Source organism: Camellia sinensis, chromosome 10 (assembly GCF_055761805.1).
Source record: "Camellia sinensis isolate YWXY chromosome 10, ASM5576180v1, whole genome shotgun sequence".
NCBI lineage: Eukaryota > Viridiplantae > Streptophyta > Magnoliopsida > Ericales > Theaceae > Camellia > Camellia sinensis.
In genome coordinates this window covers 104371507-104397883 of record NC_138970.1, presented here as the reverse complement: position 1 = coordinate 104397883, position 26377 = coordinate 104371507, and the positions used below count along the sequence as shown (strand labels likewise).

Genomic DNA, 26377 nt, shown 5'->3' with positions numbered 1-26377 from the left:
GCATATGAGGACAATAGATATGAAGGTTTAAAGGATAATTCATGGTATGCATGAACAACTATTTCTAAGCACATTAACAATAAATAAATAAAATTAAAAATTAAAAAGATATTTATATAGAAACATTAGATGGAAGTCACAAATATTTTACCTTTAAACATTTTCTTCCTACCTCCAAACATATGCATATGCTAAAGTACTTTTGTCAATTGTTACTTTCATCTCCATGATGAAATTTCTTCTTGGATGACATAGGAGGATAATGAAAAGACCTAAAGGCTGGATACAAAACCAAAATGTGAAAATAATATGTAAGACAAAGTTTTATCCTTTTTATAATTTGTTAAAGAAATAAACGACAAAATATATCAATAATTCCAAAACAAATGTGTTTTGTGTCACTTTAGTTCTAAAGTTTTAATTTTGTGCATTTCATTCATAAAGTTTTCAATTCAAGTTAAATTGATCTAAATCTAAGAGACCATATAAAGTGTTAATAAAATAGTTATAAAATACACTGATGGCCTCTAAAATATGTACTCCATGTTAGTTTGATCCCTAAAATTTCAATTTTTTCAATTTCATTCCTCGACACTTGAAGACTACATTTTGTCTTCTTCGTCTAAATGATAAAATTGTAAATTATGTAAACTAAAATACTTTGCAGACTACAAGCATATTCTATTATCTTATGTCAAAGATTTAAATGATCCATTTCAAATTGGAACAATTTGGCACAAATTGAAAATTCTAAGGAAGGAATTGATAAAATTATAATCCAAGTGACCCTACAAGAAACACATACTTTAGAAACCATTGGCATACTTTATCCAAAGCACTAAAAAAAAAATTAAGGAAGTTTGCATGCTAATTAATGAGGTTGCCTATCTATTAACATAATTTTAACTAGTTTGCCAATTAACAAACATCATTTAGTTCCATAATACATACCTGCACTTTTGAGGAATAGTCCAAGAGGTTGATTGTAATGCCTTTACATTAGTTGGTAACGACAAAAATTTCCTCCAATCCTCAAGCATAACTTTAAGGTCATGAACTTTATGATCTAAACCAATACAACAATTTGCATGCATTGTACAAACATGATTGAGATCTTTGCTAGGTTGACAAAACCCACCAAAGTATGCCGTATCCAAAAACCTCATTTTTACACCAATGATACTGAATAATGGATCAAACTTTATTTTATCAAGCACATCTTGATCATGTAGACCTGGATAAGTCTCTCTTGAAGTGTACCAAAATTGGTAAAATTTGATCGTATGCTTATTTGATTTTACATAGTTAAAGCCTCCATTTGGTTGATTATTTATATCTGAAGGGTTGCTTCGAAAAAAATCACATGAAATTTGAAAATCACCATCCAAATAAAAATGCAAAAATGGATCACGAAACCACAATACATCAGCATCCTGGAAAAACAAAAAATAATTTTTTTAATAAGATTATAATGTATATATAGAAAAACTTAATGTAATTAAAAAAACATCAACATATATATTAATTGTCAATGAGCAATCGTATTTTTACAAAATAATATGAATTTCTCATCTAATGAAAGTAAAGGGAAAGAACAAGTATCAATATCTAATGAAAGTTAAAATAAGAATTGTTTCTTTCTACTATGAAACCAAAGCTTAACCTTGTATATAAAGTGTTTCCTATTAGACATGATATGTGAGGCCCTTAATGCTTTTAAACCCTATTAAGGCCTCCACTTTTGAATTATTATAATAAAAATTCTTAGTTTCTCGTTTACTCAGGAACTTAACTATAGAACCAAAGTGGCATCGCAGACGAACCCGTATAAACCCTAATTGATCTCAGTAGCTTTGTAATCATTTCTAAAACTCTAATATTAATTATTTAACTTTCTAATTACAGTTTGATCAATCAAAACCCTACTTTTCGATTTTCATCGTTTTCGTTCAATTATTCGTATTTTAATCCAAAATGAAGAAACACCAACCAAATTATTCTCCTTATCTTCATTTTAATAAATTCTAGACTTCAAAAGGTATTTTAAATTGCAAATTTATCCCATACCCTCAAGTTTCATTGATTTTGCACTTTAGCCCTGATTCAAGTACTTATATATGTGTATATATATATATATTTGTCCATTTCCTGGTCATGTCTTTTTCCACAAAATATCTACTTTATACATATGAATTGTACCAAGAAAATATGATTCAAAACCTGACTCACATGGTTGGCCTCCCCAAGTTCACGAAAAAAGATGGAAGAATTTTGACTAAGGACCAAAAATCAAGGATATTTGTCTTGTATCAACCTTTCAATCCAGTTCTGAACCAAATAAGTAAGGGTTAAACCTAGGTAAATCACACTTAATCTTCCTAATCACCCCTCATTTGATTACATTCCAACTAAATACAAGTCTATTTGATTCAATTCCAACCAAAAGACATTTCGGAATTTTCACCACAATTTTCCTATACATAGATCACCCCCTCAACACTTTTTGCACATCAAACACATACACACTCTAAATTTTGGCAAGGGGGAGAGAAAGAAGAGATAGTGTGAGCTTTGGAAGAAGGAAGAAAAAGAGAGCAATCTTGGACAACAATTTTTCAAGGCAAACAAGCAAGTCACAACACAACCTATTCATTTTTCTCTCTAAATACATGAAATTATATGCGTAGAATATTGTTTTCATATGTTTATGGATAAGGTTCTTGTGTTTGAATAGGAGGAGTTGAGCTTTGTTGGTTGTCTTGCTTGTATTATTCCTTTGTTGAACGAAGTCAGAAATTCTATCCACTTCATACATTATTCTTGAAGGAACACCTTCAAACTAAAACTCTGAATTATTAGTATATTATTTAGCATGTTTTCAAGAGAAGTGTAAAATTACCCATGGTTTCCCCCTTCTCTTACAACTCTTTCTATTTCAATCGTTAAAACATTAAATTTTAATAAAAAAAAAATTACTGAAAATGAATGAGTTGTTTGAAAGAAAAACTGATTTTCGTGATAGTCGACGAATCTAGGCAGAGTTGGAGTATTTCATTTAAAACTAAATTGATTTTGAAACTAAACAAAATTCTCTACAAACCCTTAAGAGTCCGAGTTCGGGGAAAATCTAAAAGTGTCAGTTATATAGATATCTTTAAAGTAAATGAAATCTAACAATTTGTAAATTTTAGTAGTTTCATACTCTTATTTGTTTGGATATGCCTCTTATTGTTTGGTCAAACTTTTGTATGACATCTATGTATGTTTTGGTTGTATCTCTTTGTGTTTTTGTCCTAGAAAGCCTATACTTACTACACTTGTGTAGTAAATGTTATTTCAATTCTTGTTCTAACCTTAACATAATACACCAAATTCAACGGGGAACTTACTAAGGGTGGTATTGGGTTTTCAATCACTAAGGTAAATGTTATGAGATAATGACATGTTGTTTTCTAGTATTAAATGGTGGGATGCGTTCCTTACTCGAGGGTTAAATATTGCAAAAGTGTGTTTTCGAACCCTAACGTGGCACGGGATGTATTATGGCTGCTTAACAGAATTAGGAGGTAGTGGCAATGAGGGTCTCACATAGAAAGAGTATCCCTAGAACCCCGTTCTTTTGGCTCGATTTTGTTCTTGAATTTATGATTTTGTCTCAATTTGGTACAATTGATTACAACTCTTACATTTTTTCATGAAAAATATGCATATAAGTCATATGTCATATTTTTATGGACAAAATTATAAACTTACTCAACTCTTAGTGAGTTAATCTCAACCAATTTAGAGATATTTTTCTTTGGAAAACACTAACGATATTATCAATTAGACCAAATTGACACAAAATCTAAACTTAAAGGTCAAAATTGAGCCAATTGAAAGTGTAGGGACCAAAATGACAGAAGAGGTAGAATACAAGAACCGTGGGTGTAATTTGTCTGAAATGATTAGAAACTCTTGATTTGTCAATTTTTACCCAAAATCTAATACACCCAGATTGATGCCTAGCCAAACAACATAGTTAGTATTTTTATACCTATTTTAGACATTGAATCCCCCGAGGATCAATTCCTTTCATTTTTCATCGATCTCTGACAGTAGACACCCTATTTTGCTTGGCTATAATACTTGGCATCCCTGTAGAAACGCTACCCAATTATGAATATAAGAAATTATTTGGAAATTCTATTTGTTAACTTTTATCTAGAATCGGATGCATTCGGATGGACTTTTCCAGACCAAACATCCTAACCAACCTTTCTAGACCTACTTAAGACATATTCGATCCCCTTGGGTTCTCTCTTGACCTTGCACAAGTTTCGAAAAAAGGTATTGTCTTCTACACATTATTTTATGTAAAAAAAAAACTTTAGATTTTTAAAAAATGATTCATGTTAGTCTGTAGCATTTTCAAAGAGCTTTTCAACAATATAAGATTCACTTAAATCTGATTTAAAATGAAGACTTTGTAGCCATTTTACAATCACTCGTCAACATTCAACAAGTGATGGCAAAATGGTCTTTTTAGAAAATCTATAGACTAGACCTGAACCAGGCTTTTTTTTTTTTATTTCAAAGTGAATTTATTTAATTACTGAATAAATTAATTTTTAAAATTTTTTGAAGGCGCAAAGCCCAAAACCCATTTGAAAAGCGTTTTTCATCTCCCAAGGTTGTAGGAAAACACAAAAAAAAAAAAAAAAAAAAATGTTTTTCTAGGCCAAGAGAAGACTGGGCCAACTATCTCATAGGGCTAAACCGACTCTATGGTGGTAGTTTTTGCTGTGGCACTTCGTTTTCCTATTTTGACCTCAATTGCATTGTTGATCTTATCCTAGTCCATTCTTGTGCAATCTCACATCATTTTTAGAAGAAAAATCACTCTTCTAGGAGCCTATATAAGCCCTTCTTCAACTCCTATACATTCCATCCAATATTTGAGTTTAGAATTCAAGTCTTAGGTCAAGGAAACTCTCCCTTGAGAGAATCCAAGGCTATTTTACATTCTTGTGTGAGACTTAGCCATTTTAGTTCAATATTTTTGTGTTGAGTTCATCTTGCATGCATTCAACCAAAGGCATGTCAGGAGGTCTTCTTTGAGTAAGGAGTTCATAAAGGCAACAAGGCGTTTCCCATGACAGTTTTGTTTTGAAGTTAGTAAGTTTTATTATTGTGACAACCCCGTCGCGTATTATGCTTTTAATCCTTTAATTTTGAATGTGCTTATGCGTTTAGTGTGAATTTGAATTCTAATTACATGATTAATATGACTTTTGAGTCCATATCTATCAACTGTAGGACTATCTGTTGTGATTTCTATTATAATCTGAAATTGAAAGCCTTAATGGCATCAGAAATCAAAATTGATTAGCTAAGTGTGAATGGCATGATTTTTAAAGCCTATTCAGCAGTTTGATTAAAATTTGATTCAGATTAAATTAATTAGATTAAATCAACTAAATTAAGCTTCGATTAATTACTCTTAAACTCTAATTAACTAGCTTGATCCCTAATTAGTGTATTAAGTTAATTAAGCCCATAGATATGAAGGAATGTTGATTGAGCTCATTATTCACTCAAAAATTCTGCTGAGATTAAAGTTTAGAGAGAGACTAAGGCCAATTTAGAGAAAGAGAGAAGAGGAGCTTGAAGAATTTGGCTAGGAGGCTTGTGAATTGTGAAGTAGAACTCAAGATTCTTGAAAATTTAAGTTTAATTGAAGACCTTAGGCAGGAGATTAGCTCCCAATTTATGAGTTTAAGTCATCAAAGATGTGAATTCAAGAAGATATATGATTAAATACAAGAAATGAGCTAAGGATGATGAATTTTAAGCTAATTCACACATACATGCACAGTTTTGTTGAGTTTCATCCTTTTTCAGCATGATTTTGTCATCCGTTTTAAATTTAGAAGATGAATTGTACATGTATTCATGATTCATAAGATTTTGAAGTTGAATCTCATGTTTTTAAAAGCCTTGAAAAAGAGTTTGAAGCTAACTTGCACATGCATGAGAATTTGAGTTCAATTTTGAAGTTTTGAGCATAGAGTTTGGAAATTGGTTTTGTATCCATGATTATAGAACCATATTTGAAGTTAAGAGCATGTCATGCAAGCTTATACACTTTGAATTTGAGTTTCGAAGTTCAAATTCAATTCTGGGAAACTCAGAATTCAGCAATATCGCCCTAGCGAACAAGTAGTCGCTCGAGCACACATCTCATGCATCTAGTATTTTTGCAGACATTTGCAGTTGGCTCGAGCAACAGAGTTACTGCTCGAGTGATCGCCTTTTATTTTGCACCTTGGCTTGAGCGACCATCGAGCCTAGCTTTGGATTATCAAGTAATTTTGCAGGCCAAGTGGTCTGCTCTAGCGACTAATGTTGCCCTCGAGAGAAGTGTCCTATTTCAACACATTTTGAAAAGTCATATTTGTTTCATAATTCTATTCTCATTCATTTCTGAACATTTTTAGGCATGAATTGAGCAACTTAAATAAATTAAAAAGTTAGAATGAAGTCTTAGAGAATTGAATAAGTTAGAGAACGATTCAAATGAGCAATGTGATTCAATGTGTGTATGTTTATGAATTATGTAGGATCATCTAAGAGGACGTGTCGGTAATTGAAACACTGTGAGTAATATCTTAGTAAAGATATTTTCATGTACTTTATTTTCTAAATAACACCAATGTGGTAAGTTTTTCTGAACTTATGATTTTGTGTTATGAATGAGCCTTCTCTCTGTTTGATTCATAAACGATCTATAAATGTGATTGACAAACATAAATCATATGATGGACCGAAGGTTGCTTTGTACAATTCAATGGACCAAAGGTTGTTCTGTATATCTGATAAGATGGACCTAAGGCCGTTCCAATTATTTGATTTTTTATGTATCTGATAAGTCTAAATATATGCTATGTGTTGACCCAATGGTCATTATACAGCTGTATTGGTTAGACCCGAGGTTATTCTAACAAGTATGATCTGTTTTGTTCTATGTCTCTGTTTATGTTGGACCTGAGGTCGTGCTATCATGTATTGGACCCAAGGTCATCCCACTATGATATGAAATTAATATCTAAATGATTTTATTCAAGTACTAGAACTCATTCATATAACCTCTTTACTTTGATGTTATCCAATAGGCTCTCGCTCACTCTGTTATATATATGTATGTAGATGACCAGTGGGACGTCCATCCCCAGTGAGACTGTGAAGCTTATCGAGTCTTGTGGACTCAGCCAAGGAATGCCTCACGAACGAGGCTTTTGTCTTTTGATCTTTTTGGTTTTCTTTTGTTGGTCATGTTTGACCATGTCTATACTTAAGTTTTGGGTTTTGTATGATAATGATCTTGTGAATAATCTTGGACATATGAAATCTTTTATATATGTATGGGTGTGAGTTATTAATGTACCAAATGTTTTTGTTCTTGCCATTTACACACAAACTCATTGGATAAATTTTAAAATTATGCTTCTGCTTCTGGCCCCGTATAATTAAATATGGTTTGATTTCTGTCTGAGGCCGTAAATAACATGATTACTGGCTAGTTAAGATCCAAACCTCTAGGGGCGGATTTAGGTCGTGAGAATTAATTTTTTGTTTTCTTTTCTATTTCTCAGTTAGGGTTTTGATTTTAGTTTCATATCTTGTTCTTATTTCTATTCTGTTCATATGGGCATATGAACTCGTATGTGATCACACCATTGTTGGTTTGGTTGCATATGGGTTAGCCAATCAGTTGCTTATCATAGATTAGTTTTCATTTTCTTGTTCCTTTTTTTGTGGATGAATGTTTACCTCCCTTTTTTCCCCCTATTCTTCTTTCCCTCATTCTATGGATAGATTTTTCACTTTTTATGTGTTTTGTGGGGAATATTGAGACAACTCATCAACATGTTTAACTGGAGTTCTTAACATACTTTTTTTATAATTAAATTAAACTCCTCTTTGACTATTAATCATTGGTTTGTTCCTTCCACTTGTGGGTTAATGAAATATGAAAGTTAGAAGCCAATTAGGCTTACACTTACAAATTTAAGAAAGGATTTTATCTAATGTGACATTTAATGTAAAAAATAAATAAATAAATAAATTGAGTTTCCAAACATGGTTGATCTTCATGTGTAGTATTTTCAAAACGCTTTCCAACGATATAAGATTCACTTGATTTCGATTTAAAACAAAGATTTGGTAGCCATTTTACAATTGCTCATTAATTTTTGACATGCTATGGCAAAATGGTCTTTTCACAAAGGCTATAGACTGGACTAGAACCGGGCCATCTTTATTTTGAAGTGGGCTTATTTACTTACAAAATAATAGTATTTTAAAAATATTTTGGATGCCTAAGCCTAAGAACCATGTTTTGAAAGTTTACAAATCGTAAATAAAATACAAAACAGCGCACACCCAAGCCCAAGTGGCTGAATCAGCTACACAAGCGGTTTCCCACACCTAAGGAGAGCTGGACAGCTGTCTTAGAGGGCTAGATCGACTTTGTAGGTGAATTTTTCTACGTAGTGCTTTGTTTTCCCATTTTCAACGTAACCACACAAATGATCTTATCTTATTCGATTTTTGTAAATCCCAATCGATTATTTAGCCCTTACACCTATTTTCTAGAGCCTATATAAACCCCTTCTTTACCTCCAATATTTTTAATTGGAAAATGATTGGTGGCCCTAAAACATTTGCCCCTAATGCCCCTAATTTCCATTTTTGGAAACTGTTTTCTTTTTTTCTTTCTTTTTTCCTTTTTTTTTTTTTTTTTTTTTTACCAAAAGTGGAATTTCGGGGCATTCGAGCCCCGAAATTTAGGGCCCTCAAGCAGCGCTGTTTTTAATTTAAAGTCATCCAAGAATTGACTCAAGGAAGCTCTCTCTATGAAAGAATCCAAAAGGCAGTTTTACACTCTTCTGCAAGACTTGGCCATTTTAGTTTAAAGTTTCCATGTCAAGTTCATCTTGGGTGCATTCATCCGAAGGTATATTAGGAGTTCCATTTTGAATAAAGAAAACCTAAGGGCAACAAGACATTTCCCGTGACGGTTTCTTTTTGAAATTAGTAGGTTTTATTGCTTTTCTATTTTCTTTTCTAATCTAAGTTCTTAGTTTGGCCTTTGATTTTGGTTTAATATCTTGTTCTTATTTTTGTTCTACTCATATGGGCATGTAAACCCATATGTGATCAAACCATTGTGGGCTTCGTTGCATATGGGTTAGCCAATCAATTACTTAGCATTGTCAGTTATGATGACCCCAAAACGCATATCATGATTACATTTATTTAATAATGTGTTAAGTTTTAATTGTGATATGTGCCATGTGATTAATTTGTGTATATCTGTCTGATTTGAAAACTATCTGTTATGATTTCTGTTTAGAAATCAAAATTGATGGCTTAAATGATTTCAGAAACTGAAATTGGCTACATAAATGGACTAATTGGAATTTTTAGATCCATTTGGTAAGTTGGATTAAAAAGTGATTCAATTTGATTAATTAAGTTGTGTTTGATTAGTCTAATATTCTAATTAATATATTAAGCCAATCATAACTATGTGTGTCTGTGTGTGTGTGTGTGTTTTGTGAGAGCCTTAAGCTCATTTTGAGCTCAACTTCTTCAATCTCAACGCAAAATTCTAAGATTTCATCTTAGAGAGAGAGACAGAGACAGAGACAGAGAACTCTCATTCTAGAGAGAGAGGAGGGGAGGGAAAGGTTGAAGAGAAACTTGGAGAATTAGCTAAAGTTGGTCAAGATTGTGCAAGAATTAGTGTGTTTGAAGGCTCTAGGTAAAAATTTAACCCTCAATTCTTGAAGATAATGTGTTTTGGAGTCGAGTTCATGGAATTAACATGATCATTCGCACGTATTTTGTTAGAGGATGTCAAGAAAGTGTTGTCACTTTACATGCATGCATGAATATGTAGAATTTTATCATGAATTCGATGATCCATGATGAAATTGCAAGTTATTTTTTACATGCATCATTGTTTCTTGAGTTTTCAAAGCTTAATTTATGTTTGGAAAGCCATGAATTTTGAAATTAATCCTCACATGAATGAAGGTTTGAATTCAATTTTAGTGAATTCATGAGATTTTGAGCAAAGATCATGTGTTTGATTTTCTAAAATGTTTTTATAATTATCAAAGTATTTTCATAAGTTTGGAATAGCCATGCAAGCTTCTATATGTTATAATGCATTTTTGGAGCTCAAATTTTGTTCTGGAAGACCCAAAAATTCTATAGACCGCTCGAGTGACCAAGTGGTGGCTCGACCAAACATTGCAAGCTCCCAGTACTTTTACAATCTTCGTAGTTGGTTCGAGCAACCAAGTGGTGGCTTGACCTAACTAAGCATATGTATTAAGATCGCCCCAATGACCAAAAGTTGGTTCTAGCCACCAGCTTATTTTCAACATGTTTTCATAAGATGTTTTGAGTTCATATCTTCGTTCCTATCTGTTTTCGAGCATTCTTGGGTGTGAATTATGACTTATTAAGGATTAATAAGCTAAGAAACAACCTAAGTAAATGATTACCAAAGAGAAGAAATCATTCGGTTTGAACATTGAGTTTCAATATGTGTGTATGGTTATGCGTAATGTATAGGTTCGAACATTGAAGAGGACCATCGGATTAATCAAGGTAAGTAATATCTTTGTAATAGTATTTTTGTATGAACTACATTGACATTGGTTTTCCTATACGATAACTTATGAAACCTATTCTTGGTACAAGATATGAGATATGACAAGAATTTTGAATAAGTACTTTGAGACATCAAGTTATGCTTTAGAACTCTGAATCATGTACAATGTGATAAGTTTTTTGAAAATAAGATTTGCTAAAGAATGAATGAGTTTCCCTTTGAACAACAATTATGAAATGTGATATGATTATTTGAAAACTACTATTTTGTTTTTAACTTGTAAGTGACATTCTATACAAGTTATTGAATCGTAGTAAACGTTCTATATGATGTCGATCTTTAACGATTGTTCTGCATGATTTCGATAGTAATCGTTCTGTATGATATCTACACATAAAAGACGTTCTGAATGAGCTCAATATGTATAAGTCATCTAAGTGATGTTCTGCATTCTGTATAAGTCATCTAAGTGATGTTCCACATTCTATATAAGGCATCAAATGTGATGTTTTGTATGAGCCACCAATGCGATGTTCCATATAAGCCATCTAAGTAATGTTTCGTATGAGTTACAAATACGGGTGTTCCAAATGAAATCATTCTATATGAATGTTTCGTATGGTATTTCGACAAGTTGAATAAGGCCTATAGGCATTTCGCTATTTGTTAAGTTATGAAAGGTTTGATAAGCTGTATTTGTTATTGTGTGTTTTTGAAACAATCTTCAATTATGTCAAGAACTTTATATCATTTTGATAAGTTATAATACTCATTCATTTTAACCCCTTACATTGAGATTACTCATTGGGCTTCCTGCTCACTCTATTTATATATATGTATGTCGGTAAGTATTGGGAAGTTCAACATTAGAGCTTACTTTGGAGTCAGGCCTTTTGTAATGCCACCCGGGATACGCCTCCGCTTTGAGGCTTTAGCTTTTATTTTGGTCAAGCTCAAGAAGATTTGGTTTTGTACAGCTTGTTATGTTATAAATCTTTAATCTTGGGTCATGTATCTATATATAATGAATGTTTGTAAATACTATGGTGTGAGGTGTAATATTGTGTGCGTTTCTATTCATAGCACGTATGCATAACTCAATGGACAAAGGTTATAGTTTGCTTCTGCTTCAAGCCCTGTATATTAATTATATATTCTGTTAATTCTTTCTTTGAGGTCAGGTAATCTGGGATTACTGGCCGGTTATGCCCTAAACCTCTAGAGGCAGGTATGGGTCGTGACAGTTAGTATTTTCTTTTTGTTTGGTTTTCTTTTATTTTCTACTTGCTCTTGTTATCACAACATGATTGACTTACTAATTTCTATTTGTTATAATGTCTGAGATCAAATCACCATTGATTTTCTAGTGTGTATTGTACTAGGTTGAATCAATAACATGATTACGTCACTATTGATGTAGTTATTGTGACAACCAACCTTTCGTGCATATTGCATATCATAACATCATGTATTTTAAATTATGTTAAATGTTACTTGTTTGAACTAGGAATTATAAGAGAATGAGGAGTTAGTTTGAAACCTTAAGTTTAGAGAATTCCTTGTTCTATGTTTCAAGTTAGGGGATAACTTAGAACTTGATTTGAGAACCATAATAAATGCTTTAGCCTTAATTGAGGAGCACAAGGACATTGGTCTAATGTGCTTGTCCATTTTATGTTATTTGCTATTTTGCTAATTAGGATTAGTAGTAATTAAATATGATTAGTGAATCTTAATTAGGAATAATTAACTTAAATAAGATTAATGTATAAACCTTGATTAATTAGTTCTCACCTAGATTAGCTAAATTAAGTAACCAAGATTAATGATGCTGCAACTTTTGCCCAACCACACCCAAATAAAACCTTATGTCTAACTTATCAAAACCAAACAAGCCAAAGGAAAATTACTAGAGAAATTTAGAAGAAGCTAGAGAAAAGGAGAAGGAAAGAATGAAGAAAGAAATAAGAGGAAAAGGAAGAACTCAAAGGAGATCTAAACAAAACTCAATACTTAATCAATCTAAGGTAAGGTTTCTACCCAAAAGCTTGTAGTTATCATCCCTAACCTCTAAAATCAAGAAGAAACTATGATTGATTTGGTTTAGAAAGGAATAAATACTGCAAGAATGAAAAAGGATAGGTTATGGTGGAAAATTAGATAAATAGCGTAGGATTTCACCACTTTGATTAAGGATTTGATGAATTTGATGTAACTAGGTTCTTATGTTCACATATTTGTAGCATTTCTAAGAGTTTTGCATACTGAATCCATGTGTGAAAGAAGAGGTTTGGAGGTAAAATGAAAGGAATCAAAAGATAAAAACTTGAAGATTTAGTTTTTGTTATCGTATTTTGTTTTTAAAAGAAATTAGGATGCATCTTTTCTTATGATTTTCAAGCAGTTTGGAAGCTAAAATTCATGTCTATGAACCCTAGAAAGAAAGGGGAAAAAGGAAGAAGACAAACCATTTATGACCTAAATCTATCTCATTCGAATAGCCATTTTCATACATGCGAGAGCCATTCCCACACGTGCGGCCAGCTACCTTCCACCCTAGTGCATGACTGAAATAATTGCATGCACGTGGGGGCACATGTTGTGGTCAACTTCACGTGCGGCCTTGTTTTCCGTACTTGCGAAAATACCTATTTTCATCTGATTTTTGTGACAAAGACCCTGATCACGTGGAACACCTCTTTTATGCATTTGATACTTAGTTAAAGCTTGAACTAGACCTAGAACAATAATATACATTTCAAAAATTTTAAGGAAACATTAAGCATTCAGTTTGTTAAGCTTATTTGAGTTAGGTTTGTACTTCAATGTTATGTTATTGTTTGATGTAAAGCAAGCTTTGGAGGAAAGAAACCTCTTGTCAAACCGAGCTATTTGTGAGTAGTAATTTAATAACGTTATATTTAATTAAACATGTTTTCAATACAAACCTTGATTATGTTTACAAACTTGATATATCTTGTCATGAATGAACACTTATACTCTTTTATCATGTACTTAGATGGCATTCTTGGATCACGTCCCATAATTTGGGGATTATCCAATCATGTATTATGGCCAATCTCATCTTGTTATGTTTAGCAGGTACTCGGGCCAGTTAAGCACCTTGTAATCCGTGAAATGCTCATCATTTTGTATTTTGTTCGCAAGCCAAGCTATGTTTTGTCTTGTTCAAACTTATAGATTATTTTGAAAGGTATTTAAAGATTTTAGTGTTCATTTATTTACCGCCTTACTTTATTACTATTTACTAGGCAATGGCTTACCCCTCTCCCTTATATATACATAGGTGAAGATGAAGAGCAAGGACATGAGAATGACTCACTCTAGAACCTTTTTCGTTTCTTTGTTTCTTTTGGAAAATGTAACCTTGAGACAAGAGACTTGTTCATATGTTTTGGTTTTTGTAAGGACGCCTTTTAATGCTGTAATCTTTTGTTTTCTTGTTTGGACATGCAATTACCAAGATAAATAAATAAGAAGTATGCTTGTTTTTGTTTTCATCTAACTTATGCACATGCTTTGAATGGATTTTGGATTAATATAATGAACAGGTTATTCCGTATAAGCCCCAAGGTTATAGTTCAGTCTTGCCTTGTTTTGCCAGGCCTTTGGTAGTCGGACACTACTGGCCAGTCATAGCTACCATCCTGTTTGTGGCGGGATGGGGTCATGATAGTTGTATTATTTCCCTTAAACAAACATAAAGTATGATTGCATGGGTTTTTATTTAATAATAAACTTGTTGTAAGCTCTTCTCATCCTAGTTTCTCGCTTCCTTTTAAGCCTTTATTCCTTCGATGGTTTATTTGTATAGATGTTTCACCCCTTTCTTTTCCCTATCTTTTTTCTCTCATTTTGTGGATGAAGTTTCATTTTTATGTGTTTTATGGGGAACAATGAGATAATTGCTAAAATAGGTTTGATTGGAGTTTTGACCTAATTTTTCAAAATTAAATCGAACGCCTCTCTTTTTCAAAAAATTGGACATTTTCATAAAGTCTAAATTTTCACTAGAACAATTTTTCTCAAATAATTACAAAACTCTCCTTTCGAAGAAGGTATCCTCTTGGATTGACCTATTCCCCTAATCAGGTTATCTTAGTGTTGTATAATTTGTCATAATTCATTCTACTTTTCAAATTTAAAACTATGAATCAAGGAGATGATGAGTAGAGGCTCACCTTGTGTCAGACAAGATGGATACGTAAAATCATCCCATGTCATACCTAAGCTCTCGAGCAAGTTCATTGGTTACATCCCATGTCATACCTAAGCTCTCGAGCAAGTTCATTGGTTACGAAGAACTTTTTCTTAAGGGTTCGAGTCAATATCAGTTCTTGGACCCTAGACTAAGTGACAACTTCAGTTTTGAAACTTTTGGTTTTTGGTCATCTAGCTTATGTAGGAATCGAAATAAAGATTCATGCTAGTCATATGGTGGATCTAGTAGGCTATTAGATAAAAGGCTATTTGACTATTAATTATTGGCTTGTCTATTTGATTTGTCGGTTAATGAAATATGAAACTTTAAGTCAATTGCACTTGCCCAGGCCGATTATGCTTACATTAGGCACCCTCTCCACTACTATGATGCCTAAGATTTTTTGCACACTAGATTGGCTTGGTATCTTGACTGGGGCCAAACCGACTTGCAAAGCGATGGTTCATGAGTTCTATTCACACTCTATTGATGTCGACTTGGATGTGCATTTCTTCTTGGCATACATCCACAAATATTCATTTGATTTTTACGCTCATTTCTTATATGAGTTTGTTGGCCTACACTACTAAAGTCATTTACCGGTACTAACTAGAAGGATCGGCAGCTAACTGCGCGGGTTTTTAGACTTTCACTAAAGACACACAGGCCAACAAAATAACTACAACCACACTCGCTAACCAGATTCACCAAGGTATACACCCTTTTTTTTTTCCCAAAACAATACATTTTCAATATTTAAGTATGAAACAATGCTCAATGCAAGATGTATGAGTAACTAGTTTCAATTAACCTAATTCTCATATAATTTCTACAATAATCAAAACTATCCTCCACGGATAGCCCATAACAGATATTTCTAATCAACTAATAATTTTCTGACAACAACTATAATCTCATAATTCTTCAAAATGGGAGAGATATATATCCAACTCCACCCTCATTATCAACATATACGTTCATTTCATCCTTTCAAAAACCCAACAACATTCTTTTTTCTTTCATAAATCAAACATTTATGATTTTGAAATCACACACCTTTTTCTTCCAAAAACATTTTTAAAGAAGATATTTCCAACCTTTCAACATAACTCAACAACAAACACATCCCCAGAACCTCTCTCAAGAATCCAGTCGAAAACCCCTCTTTCACTTTTCAAAATCTAAACCCTAAATCAAAATTTCCATTTTCAAATCTAAACACTAGTCAAGGAACACATAACTAAGTTAAGAATCATGCTAGAAGGTTGAAGAAATCCCTACCTCAAGGTTAGAAGAAGAAAAGAGAAAGTGTTGAAGTTTGGCAGAGCCGAAAATGAAATCTATTCTGATTAGATTGACCTCCTTGACGAGCTCTATGTTTCACTCTACAGCACAATGGTGGTAAAATCAATGAATGAGGATGTATGGGAGGGTTTTAAGCAAGAACTAGAGAGAGGTAGTGAAGAAATTAGGGTTTTGCAATGTTTTAAAGGGAGAGATAAATGAAAAAGTGATTCAAAAATCCCCTTTCCTAAACTGATATACGCACAGACTGCTCAAGTGACAAAAATACCGCTTGAGCGACCAAAACACCGCTCAAGTGCGCAATGACCCCCTCCTAAAAGTTTTGCAGACAGCTTGAGCGCAAGAAGTACAGCTTGAGCGAAGCGAAGATCATCCTACTCCTAGAAGTTTTGTAGACCTACAAAAGTACTGAGAAATCTCAAAGACCGCTCGAGCGACTAGTACACCACTCAAGCGAACAAGAAGAAAACTGGACAACAACACTTTTGAAAAACTAACTCCCAACCTATTTCAAACACAAACAACAACCAAACTTAACTACCAACAAGACGATAAAGGACATAAATAATAGTTAAAGACAAAGAATCTCACATCTAAGAGCACAGAATAGGTCAGGTCTAAACCAAAACCGTTATAATCTTTCCGTCTTATGAAATTTTGTCTCTGAAATTTAAATCAAAGCAATAACCATCATATTTTAATTCCATTAACCATCCACATTAGTAATAATGATAAAACTAACTCCTTTAACATAAAATATTACGATTCGAGTTCCCAAAACATTTACAATGTATACATATTACAATGTGAACAAGATTTTCAATACAAGTTTCAAATATCAACAAATAGGTCCGAATACTTCTCACAAACTTCTGCCTCACACTTCCAAGTTGCCTCCTCAACTCCATGATGTTGTCACAACACCTCAACCAATAGGATGGTCTTGCTCCTCAAGACTTGATATCGGGTATCTCACACCTGAACTGGCCTCTCTTTATATAAGGCATCCCCATCTACCTGTAACTCGGTCCAATCCAGCACGTGTGAAGGATTGGGCTCGTACTTCTAGAGCACACAAATATGAAACACATCATGAACCTTGGAAAGTTAGGGCAGTAAAGCCAAACGATAAGCTACCTCCCCAATTCGCTCTAGAATCTTAGAAGGCCCAATAAATCTAGGAGACAATTTTTCGCTCTTTCCAAGACTCATCAAACCCCATCTCAACAATATTTTCAGAAACACATGATCCACCACCTCAAAAGACAAAGGCCTCCTCCTACGGTCAGCATTGCTCTTTTGGCGACTCTAAGCCGAAACTAATCTCTTACGAATAAGCGCAATCTTCTCTATAGTTTCCCGGACTAACTCCAGGCCCAACATAGGTGTATCACCCACCTCAGCCTAACACATATGAGATCTACACGGTCAGCCATACAAGGCCTCAAAAGGTACCATACCAGTACTCGTCTAAAAACTATTAGTGTAGGCAAATTCCACCAAAGGCAAGTGTCTTTCCCACAACTCCTTAAAATTGAGAACACAAGCCCGAAGCATGTCTTCAAATATTTGAATGGTGCGCTTGGACTGTCCGTCAGTATTACGATGATAGGCGGTACTAAAGGTCAACTTACTGCTCAAGGCCCTATAGGCTCTGCCATAACCGAGCAGTAAAACGTAGATCTCTATCTGAGATAATAGTCACTGGGGCCCCATGAATTCGCACTATATCTCTAACATACAGACCGACAAGGTAGTCTACCGAGTCACTCGTGGGCATAGGTATAAAATGGGCAGATTTGGTTAACCAATAAATTACTACCCATATAACGTCATTACCCCGTTCAGTCCTGGGAAGACCCATAACAAAATCCATCGTGACATACTCCTACTTCCAGTTGGCTATAGGTAAAGGTTGCAACAAACCTACTAGTCTCTAATGCTCAACATTCATTTGTTGACAAGTAAGGCATATCAAAACAAACAAGGCTACATCTTTCTTCATCCCCCCCAACCAAAACTGGTGACTAAGGTTACGATACATCTTGCCTCTTGAGTGTACCGCAAGGCATGAATGGTGGAACTCTTAGAGTACCTCCTCTCTACAAGATTCAAATACATAAAGTCATTCTAGATGTCTTACACTCGAATCAGAGTAAACATTCAAGCCTTTTTCTACCTTCCCACTAGATAACTTCTGTCAGATAGCCTCTACTTCAGGATTACCTTGTTATGCCTCTATGACCCGACTAATTAAGGTAGGTTGTGCAATTGTGGTAAATAAGGGGACCAACTCAACAAATTCGCCAGGTACAAGTCCAACTCACCAACAGTGCCCAACATCTCCCATTGCTAGATGGAGATATTAACTACACTGCTTACGGATTTCCTATTCAAAGCATCAGCCACTACATTGGCCTTTCCCAAATGATAATACAACTCAAAATTGTAATCCTCCATAAACTCCATCCATCTCCTTTACCACAAATTTAAGTCCTTCTGTGAAAACAAATACTTCAAACTCTTGTGATCGGAAAACACCTCAAATCTCTCCCCGTAAAGGTAATGCCTCCAGATTTTTAAGGCGAAAATCACCGCCGCTAACTCTAGGTCGTGAGTGGGATAGTTTCTCTTATGTGTCCTCAACTACCATGAACCGTATGCTACCACTTTCCCTTATTGTATCAACACACAATCCAAACCTTCCCGAGACGCGTCACAATAAATCGAGTAACCCAAACCCCTTTTTGGGAAAATCAAAACTGGAGCAGTGGTGAGTCAAACCTAAAGTTCTTGAAACGACTTTTTGCAAGCCTCACTGCACACAAATCTAGCCCCTTTCCTCATCAATCTAGTCAATGGTGAGGCCAATCTAGAGAAATCTTTCACAAAACGTCGGTAATACCCGGCTAAGCCCAAGAAACTCTGAATTTCAAAGGCGTTCTTAAGTTGTTCCCAATCTTGCACTACATCTATTTTAGAGGAATCCACGATCATCCCTTCCCAAACACCATATGGACTAGGAAATTAACTTCACTGAGCTAAAACTCACATTTCCCAACCTTAACATACAATCGATGTGCTCTAAGCAACTCAGGTATAACCCGTAAATGTCCCTTATGTTCCTCCTTGAGAGGTGAGTAGACTAAGATGTCATAGACGAAGACAACCACGAATCGATCTAAGAACTCACGAAAGACTCAATTCATCGAGTCCATAAACAAAGCCGGTGAGTTAGTCAACCTAAAAGGCATTACTAAGAACTCATAATGGCCATACCGCATATGAAATGTTGTTTTCTAAATATCCCCCTCCTTCATCCTCAACTGGTGACACCCCAATCTCAAATCAATCTTAGAAAAACAATGAGACCCCTTTAATTGGTCGAATCGGTCATTTATTCATGATAATGGTGTTCTGAACAGTTACCTAGTTCAACTTTCGATAATCGATGCACAGTCGCAATGTGCCGTCTTTTTTCTTAGAAAAAAGAGTCGGTGCTCCGTAAGGTGATGTACTAGGACGAATGAAGCCCTTATCTAACAAATCCTGAAGTTGCACCGTCAACTTACACAACTCGGTTGGTGTGAACCTACATAGTGTCATAGAAATCAGAGCCATGCCTGGCACTAAGTTAATTGAGAAATCAATCTCTCTATGTGGTGGCAACTTTGTGAGATCCTCTGAGAAACCATCTGGAGACTCTCAAACTACTCTTGACAATTCATCTCAAATCATACTACACTCATCAGCTACTGAGATAGCAGAAAGAAAACTCAATTCTCCTCGACCCTTAAGGTCATACAACGGAGAAGTAAAACTACCACCTCTGTCATACATAAAATAGAAGCACTCTCCTGATGGCGTACACAATGATACCCTCCTACAATGGCAGTCTATCAAAGCCCGATAATGAGTCAACCAATCTATACCTAGGATTACGTCAAAAGCATGCATGTCAAGAACAATAAAATTGAAATAGAGCTAAGGATTTGCGACCTCAATCTTACAGGAGCGGCATACTCGACCCAATGCCATTTTACCCCCAATAGGTGTTTCAACTAACAGAGAAGACTCTAACAATTCAAAATCCAAATCCAAAGCAGATGCAAAAAAAGATGATATGAATGAATGATGCATTGGTATCAATCAACATATTGGCAATAGAGTTGAAATTTTTGTTATCTCTCACTACAGAAGGTGTTGGCAACTGATCCGGCATGGTAACAACATACACAAGCCCTGAAGGCCTCTGATCTACCTGCTTATCCCTCAAAGCATAGGACTAATACAATATCACTAGCCAATATACCACTATGAACCAAAACCAATATCTCAACTGAATCTAGCCTGTTTATGCCAGATTTTTAGTAGACCGATACGGATATTAGCCAGAGTACCACAATGAACCAATATCGTAAACACAACTAATTTGCATATTATCTGGTATGCCACTATGAACCAAAATAGCAAACGAACCGGCCGATTCATCTTGCTTAATAGGTAAAAATGAACAGAAAGCCTATATTTTACTACGTCTAGACATTCAGCAAATAAAAAATATTTCCCTAACCAAGGCTTTAGTGTGGACCAGCTCGCATACAGCTTAGGCTCTGTGTTCTTTACGACCGCTTAGGCCTTTCTTTATAAAAAGTTTTTGACTACAAAGCTTGGTATAGTTATTCGATGTGGGACAAAATAAATTTTGGACAAAACTTATGTAAAAGGGGTTTACTCATCTCCTTACTATCAGGATTCGAATCCCCTCACATTTAAGTGGAAGTCGGGGTTTAAGGTGGGCCTGCAAGTTTTTCCAAATTTACTCTGGCCCACATCAGTTATAATGGTGGGTGTGGGGCAGGTCTGGCTGTCAAAAGAAAAAAGTGAGCTCTAGTGTTTGACTTTGAAATCTAAGTGACACTTTGTTTTGGCAACTCATATTGCCAATATGTGTATATTGTATATATTTCATGTAAACTCGGTGACTTATCTTCTAATTCATTTATTTTGGCTATTTTATGAAGTAAAAATTGATTATATATATCAATACATTCATCAAAATGTGACAAATGATATTTATTAGTCAAAAAAAATTATCATTGAATTTTAGGAGAGTTGTGAATAATTTTTAAAATTTCACATTCGTATTGTTTGATTCTCGATACATAGCGCTCGATACTCCTGATATCATTACACAACTACCGATATTGATACTGATACTGATATGCATCCCGATACTGCTATTAAGAACCATGGAAGAGAAGCAAACTGAGGGAGTAAGAAGCTATTTTTTTTTTTTTTAACTTTTGTTATAAATCAAACGTTAGAGGATACCGTATTTTTAACTTAATCCCAAAAAATGAAGTCTAATTTATGCTTACAAATATCTAAGGACTCTAGAATCATAATGGAAATCTAGTCCACAGAGTGATGTAAGAATCAAAGCGAATCAAATTCTTTTAGAATTTCTTGATTGACTAGATTATGAAGACTCTCTAGAATTGTCCTAATGCATGTATAAAAATATGTCTCTTCACATACAGAGTTGTATAAGGGTAAGAAGAAAAACAAAGGCCTCCTAAAGTGAGCAAAGGGAAAAGCCAAGTAAAACTGACAAAGAGGAACTATGAGGAAAAAATAATTTATTACAATTGTGATATTAAGTCATTATTGGCATATGATATTGTCATTCAATCATTATATTATGTAAGCGTGATTTATCCCATTATATAGATGTGTCAAGTAGTGGGATGATTTGGATAGAATAACTTCATTTAGATGGTACAATTTAGCTTTGCGTATAGTATTTTATTATTGGATGGTTACTGACAATAAATGCCTTCGAGTGGTCATTGAACTAAACAATATAACAATAATATATATATATATATATATAAAATGTTTTAGAGCTCTAAAATAAGAGTTCTAGTGGAGTTTTAAGGAGTGTTGAGTCCCATGTAATGTGATGTTTTAGTTATTTTTTTTTTCGTTGCCAAGTGTATAGAACTCCATTTTTAAGGGGATATATCACTTCTGATATGTATAATGCTATGGTACACGCTCTTGATTCTCACTATAAGACTCATAACTTAAAAAAAAAAAAAAAAGAGTAAAATAAATTATAATCAAACACTACATAAGGTACACCCAAAGAGTTCTTAGACCATAACTAAAATAATATCATAACTAACATCATAATGAATCATAATTAACATCACAATACATTACAACTAAAAACCGCAAAGGTCGTAACCAAAAGTGTATATAGAATTTCCCTATATCTATATATTCAAAAACGCCATTTACTGTAGTAGTATTAATTACAATTATTTACATATTATAGAGACTCATTCCATCTATGTTTTTCTTCTTTTAGAAAAAATTTAAGTCGCTATGACTGTATATATATAAAAATAATAGGATCAAAATATAATATTAAAAAAACAAACAAAAAAATATTTTTTTAAAAAAAATTGTTTTTTGTATTAACTATTGTTAATTACAAGTTCATGTTTTTAAAAAATTGAATAAGGTATAGATAATTACATAATCACGCTCATTGAGAAAAACATTGTAAGAGAATTTAATATCGATTTTATTATAGACATTTTTAATGGTATAAACTTGTCAAGCACAGCAATTCAAGATGTCTTACTTTAATAAATAGATTGTTTTATAGTTGTTATTTTTTGTAACTAAATGTGGATACAAAAAAACATGATATTTATATATATTCTCATCTTATTTTCATTTTTTATACTAGTAAAAATTGATATTATAATTGATATTATATTTTTAAAAATTTTATTAGGATATATATGTTTGACCCTACATGAAAATCCTAAATCCGTCTCTATCTATATATATTTGCGAGTGCTTATATATATATATATATATTTTTTTTTTTTTTTTGATAACCGGGTTTCTGGACTCCGATTTCCTGGAGTTACCGATTGCGAGTGCTTATATATTATAGGATTGCTGAAATTTCAGTATGTTCTACTATCAATAATTTTCAATAGAAAAAAAAAAAAAAAAATTAAAGAAGGAGAAAGAGAGATTGTGTACCGTGAAAATGAAGTTGTATCCCAACTTAAGAACAGAATGTAATAAATCAATTCTTCTCCACATCATGTCCACGTAGCCAGTGCTCATAAAGTATACCACACCAGAGAAGTCCTTGCCGTGGGTGCTAAGAACATAACAATGAAGGTGTAGAGCTGAGCAACGATCATATGCCTTTTGGTCCAAGGCTATTACTACCAAATGATTCAAAAGCCTTCTAGTTTGATTCCCTATTCTAAAGCTCTCAAGAAACAGATCAAATACAGAACCTGGTTCTGTCCATGCTCCATTTACGGTTGTTATTATCACTGTTTTGTCCGCCATTGCCGCTTTTTCCAATATTCCCTTCAATCTAACTTCTCCCACCTTGTCCTAAAAATATTATTAAAGAAAAAAAAATTATGTATGAATGGAAAATAAAATAATGATGAGTATTGCAGAAAGAACCAAGTAACAATGTACACACAAAGTATATACATTTTGTGTCGGGAGTTCGCATTTTTAAACAAATTATTCATTACAATGACATTTAGTTACAAAAATATCACCGCTAATAGTATTTGTCAAAAAAGAATACACTTCTTTTTGTTTGTTTTTTGTTTTTTTGCTTTTTAGATTAGCATAAGAAATCTTTATTGATACAAACACAAAAAATACATTTTGCTTCTCTAAACACCAAATTCCCAATGTAATCCCTCAATTCTAAATTTGTTTGATCAGCAAAAGGAAACTTTATTGATGAAAGAATCAAGTACAAAGTACATAGCAAGATACATCAATAAAGAAAAGGAAAATGCAAAAGTATCACAATGGTCTAAATGATCCCAATTAGATTGACACCAAAAAGCTCATCCTATCATTTGCTAGCACCCCTGAGTTGGTGAAAAACCAACAAGGAGAACCGACCAACACCACAACAATGCTGCTACCTAGGTTGAGCCAGCCCAACTTATCACTCAGCCACCAACGAATGCTGGACACACCAACAGCAGATTACACCAGAGACCAACAGACCTAAAAAAACAGCCAACATAACAAAAAGAAGCATAACACCCCAAAACCAGCGATATGCAACAGACCAGAACAGAGCTTAGCAGACCAAGCTGAGAAGCCAGCAGCCAACTCACCAACAACATAGCACATACTCAGACCACCCTCAGCCATTACACAGACACTGATATAGGGGCAGACCAACCCAAACTGAGAAGCCAAGAAGCAAAACACCCAACAAAAACAGCAGCCAACACACCAACACCATAGCACAGACACATTCCACCCTCACCCTCAATTCTCAATTGTAATGATTAATTCCTTGCACTTTCAATCATGTTGCGCACTGCAACCTTCCATCAGTCTATTGTTACATAAGCTAATGAAAAATGACAGAGGTGACCCTCGCTTGAGGAAATTTTTCTGGTAAAAATTTAATTTTATTCCCTTTTCTTCTTCTTTATTTCATTACTGAGAAATCGCTCTTCTTTATGTAATTTCATCACTGTATTTTATCTATCTGTCTTCTCTTCATTGTATTTTCTAAGCTCGCTAAAAAAAATTCATGTGAAGGTCGCATTTCATTTCTATCAATGTATTTAACACAGATTGATGGAAAGATTACATTACAAATATAAAAAATTTATCATTACAATTGGATAAGAGAGATCAACAGAAAATTTAATGTCAAATGTAGGCTATGAAGTGTAATTCATTCTATTTGTAAACATAAGGAAACATGATCAATGATTCATTGAAGTAAACTACCAACAAACTTCAACGAAAAAATTTAAATCAACCTGATAATCGTAATATTTTATCCTAAAAAAAAATAGACGAAAAATGTGTTTTTTAAAACACATCATTAATTTTTTTTTTTTTAAAAAAAATCATAATTATTCATGCATTAAGAGCAACTCCAACCATACTCCTCATGCTTTACTAGTTAAAATATAAAAAAGCTAATTCTTTATTTTTCCTAATTCCTTTTTTATCTATGTGTTCCAAAGCTACTTTGATTGTATCTTCTTTTTTTTTTTTTTTTCCCCTAAAGAGTAGCATTGGAATACATAGACAAAAGAAGAAAACATTGCTATTCATGCCAAAAAATTGGACACACTTTTTAAACCCAATGATGTAACAATTAAATAGAATATTTATGACAAACCTCCTTTTTCTATCTTCTCTAATCATTAACCAATCATTTCATTACACATCATTGAGTCTAGAAAATGAGTTTAGAAAATGAACTTATATATCTATTTCTAGAAAGTAATTAGGCAAAATAGAGAATTATTTTTTTTATATTTGAAATTAGTAAAATATGAAAATGTATGATTGGAGTTGCTCTAACTTGTCAAATTTGGGTCTAATTTGGTTCATATTTTGGCCTGCGAAAATCAACTTATTTTCATCTTATGAAGATATTTTTCGATTCGACTGATTACCTTTCGATTTTTAGGTTTGATAAGTCTACAGCAACCTATATTGAAATTGTCAAAATTGGAAGAAAAAAATAAGTCAAAATAAGATAAAAGTAGCCCAATTTCAGACAAGTTTATTTTCCTCTTACCGTGACTTCCTTTTTTAAAAAAAAAAAAAAAAAAATTGATGAAAAATTTTGTTTTGGTTTTTAGGTAACTGCAGGACCCTAAAATTTAAAAAAACCAGATCAAATTTTAAAATTTACTAATAAGATGAGAATAAGCTAATAATTTTTTCAGACTAAAATAATCTTGAAACAAACAAGGCCAAATAGATTAACCATAAACAAAAGATACAACTAACTTACCAATGAAGAAGACTTGGAGAAAAGTAGGGAAAGATAGGTGGAGCGATAAAAAACAAAGAAGGTAACAACAATCACGCCAAACAACAACGCAATCTTGTTAATCTTATGAAAGAAATGACGGTGATTGTAATGGTGGTGATAATTCTTTTGATTGTCAAGTAGTTGGCGGCCTTCTGGCACTACCAACTTACCGTGAGCACGGCTGCCTCCACTACCACCATCCATGATTTCCTAGGAATATCAACTTTGCCTGCCCATGAATCCTTTTATTTGCCTTAATATGAAACTAAGACTTGTCATTCTATGTTAATCAATACTACTAGTAGTAGTAGTA

At 33.5% G+C, this 26377-nt stretch overlaps 1 protein-coding gene across 1 annotated transcript in view; it reads right to left on the bottom strand.

Moving 5' to 3' along the window:
• Positions 1–26268, bottom strand: part of LOC114269538 (uncharacterized protein At4g15970) — a 50248-nt gene extending 23980 nt beyond the window's left edge. The window contains exons 1-4 of the mRNA XM_082890320.1: positions 26044–26268; positions 23265–23633; positions 952–1433; positions 607–651 (exon numbers count right to left, since the gene is read on the bottom strand). Coding sequence (XP_082746446.1) covers positions 607–651; positions 952–1433; positions 23265–23633; positions 26044–26268 — 1121 coding nt within the window. The remainder of the gene's footprint in view (positions 1–606; positions 652–951; positions 1434–23264; positions 23634–26043) is intronic.
• Between the last annotated feature and the right edge of the window lie 109 nt (positions 26269–26377).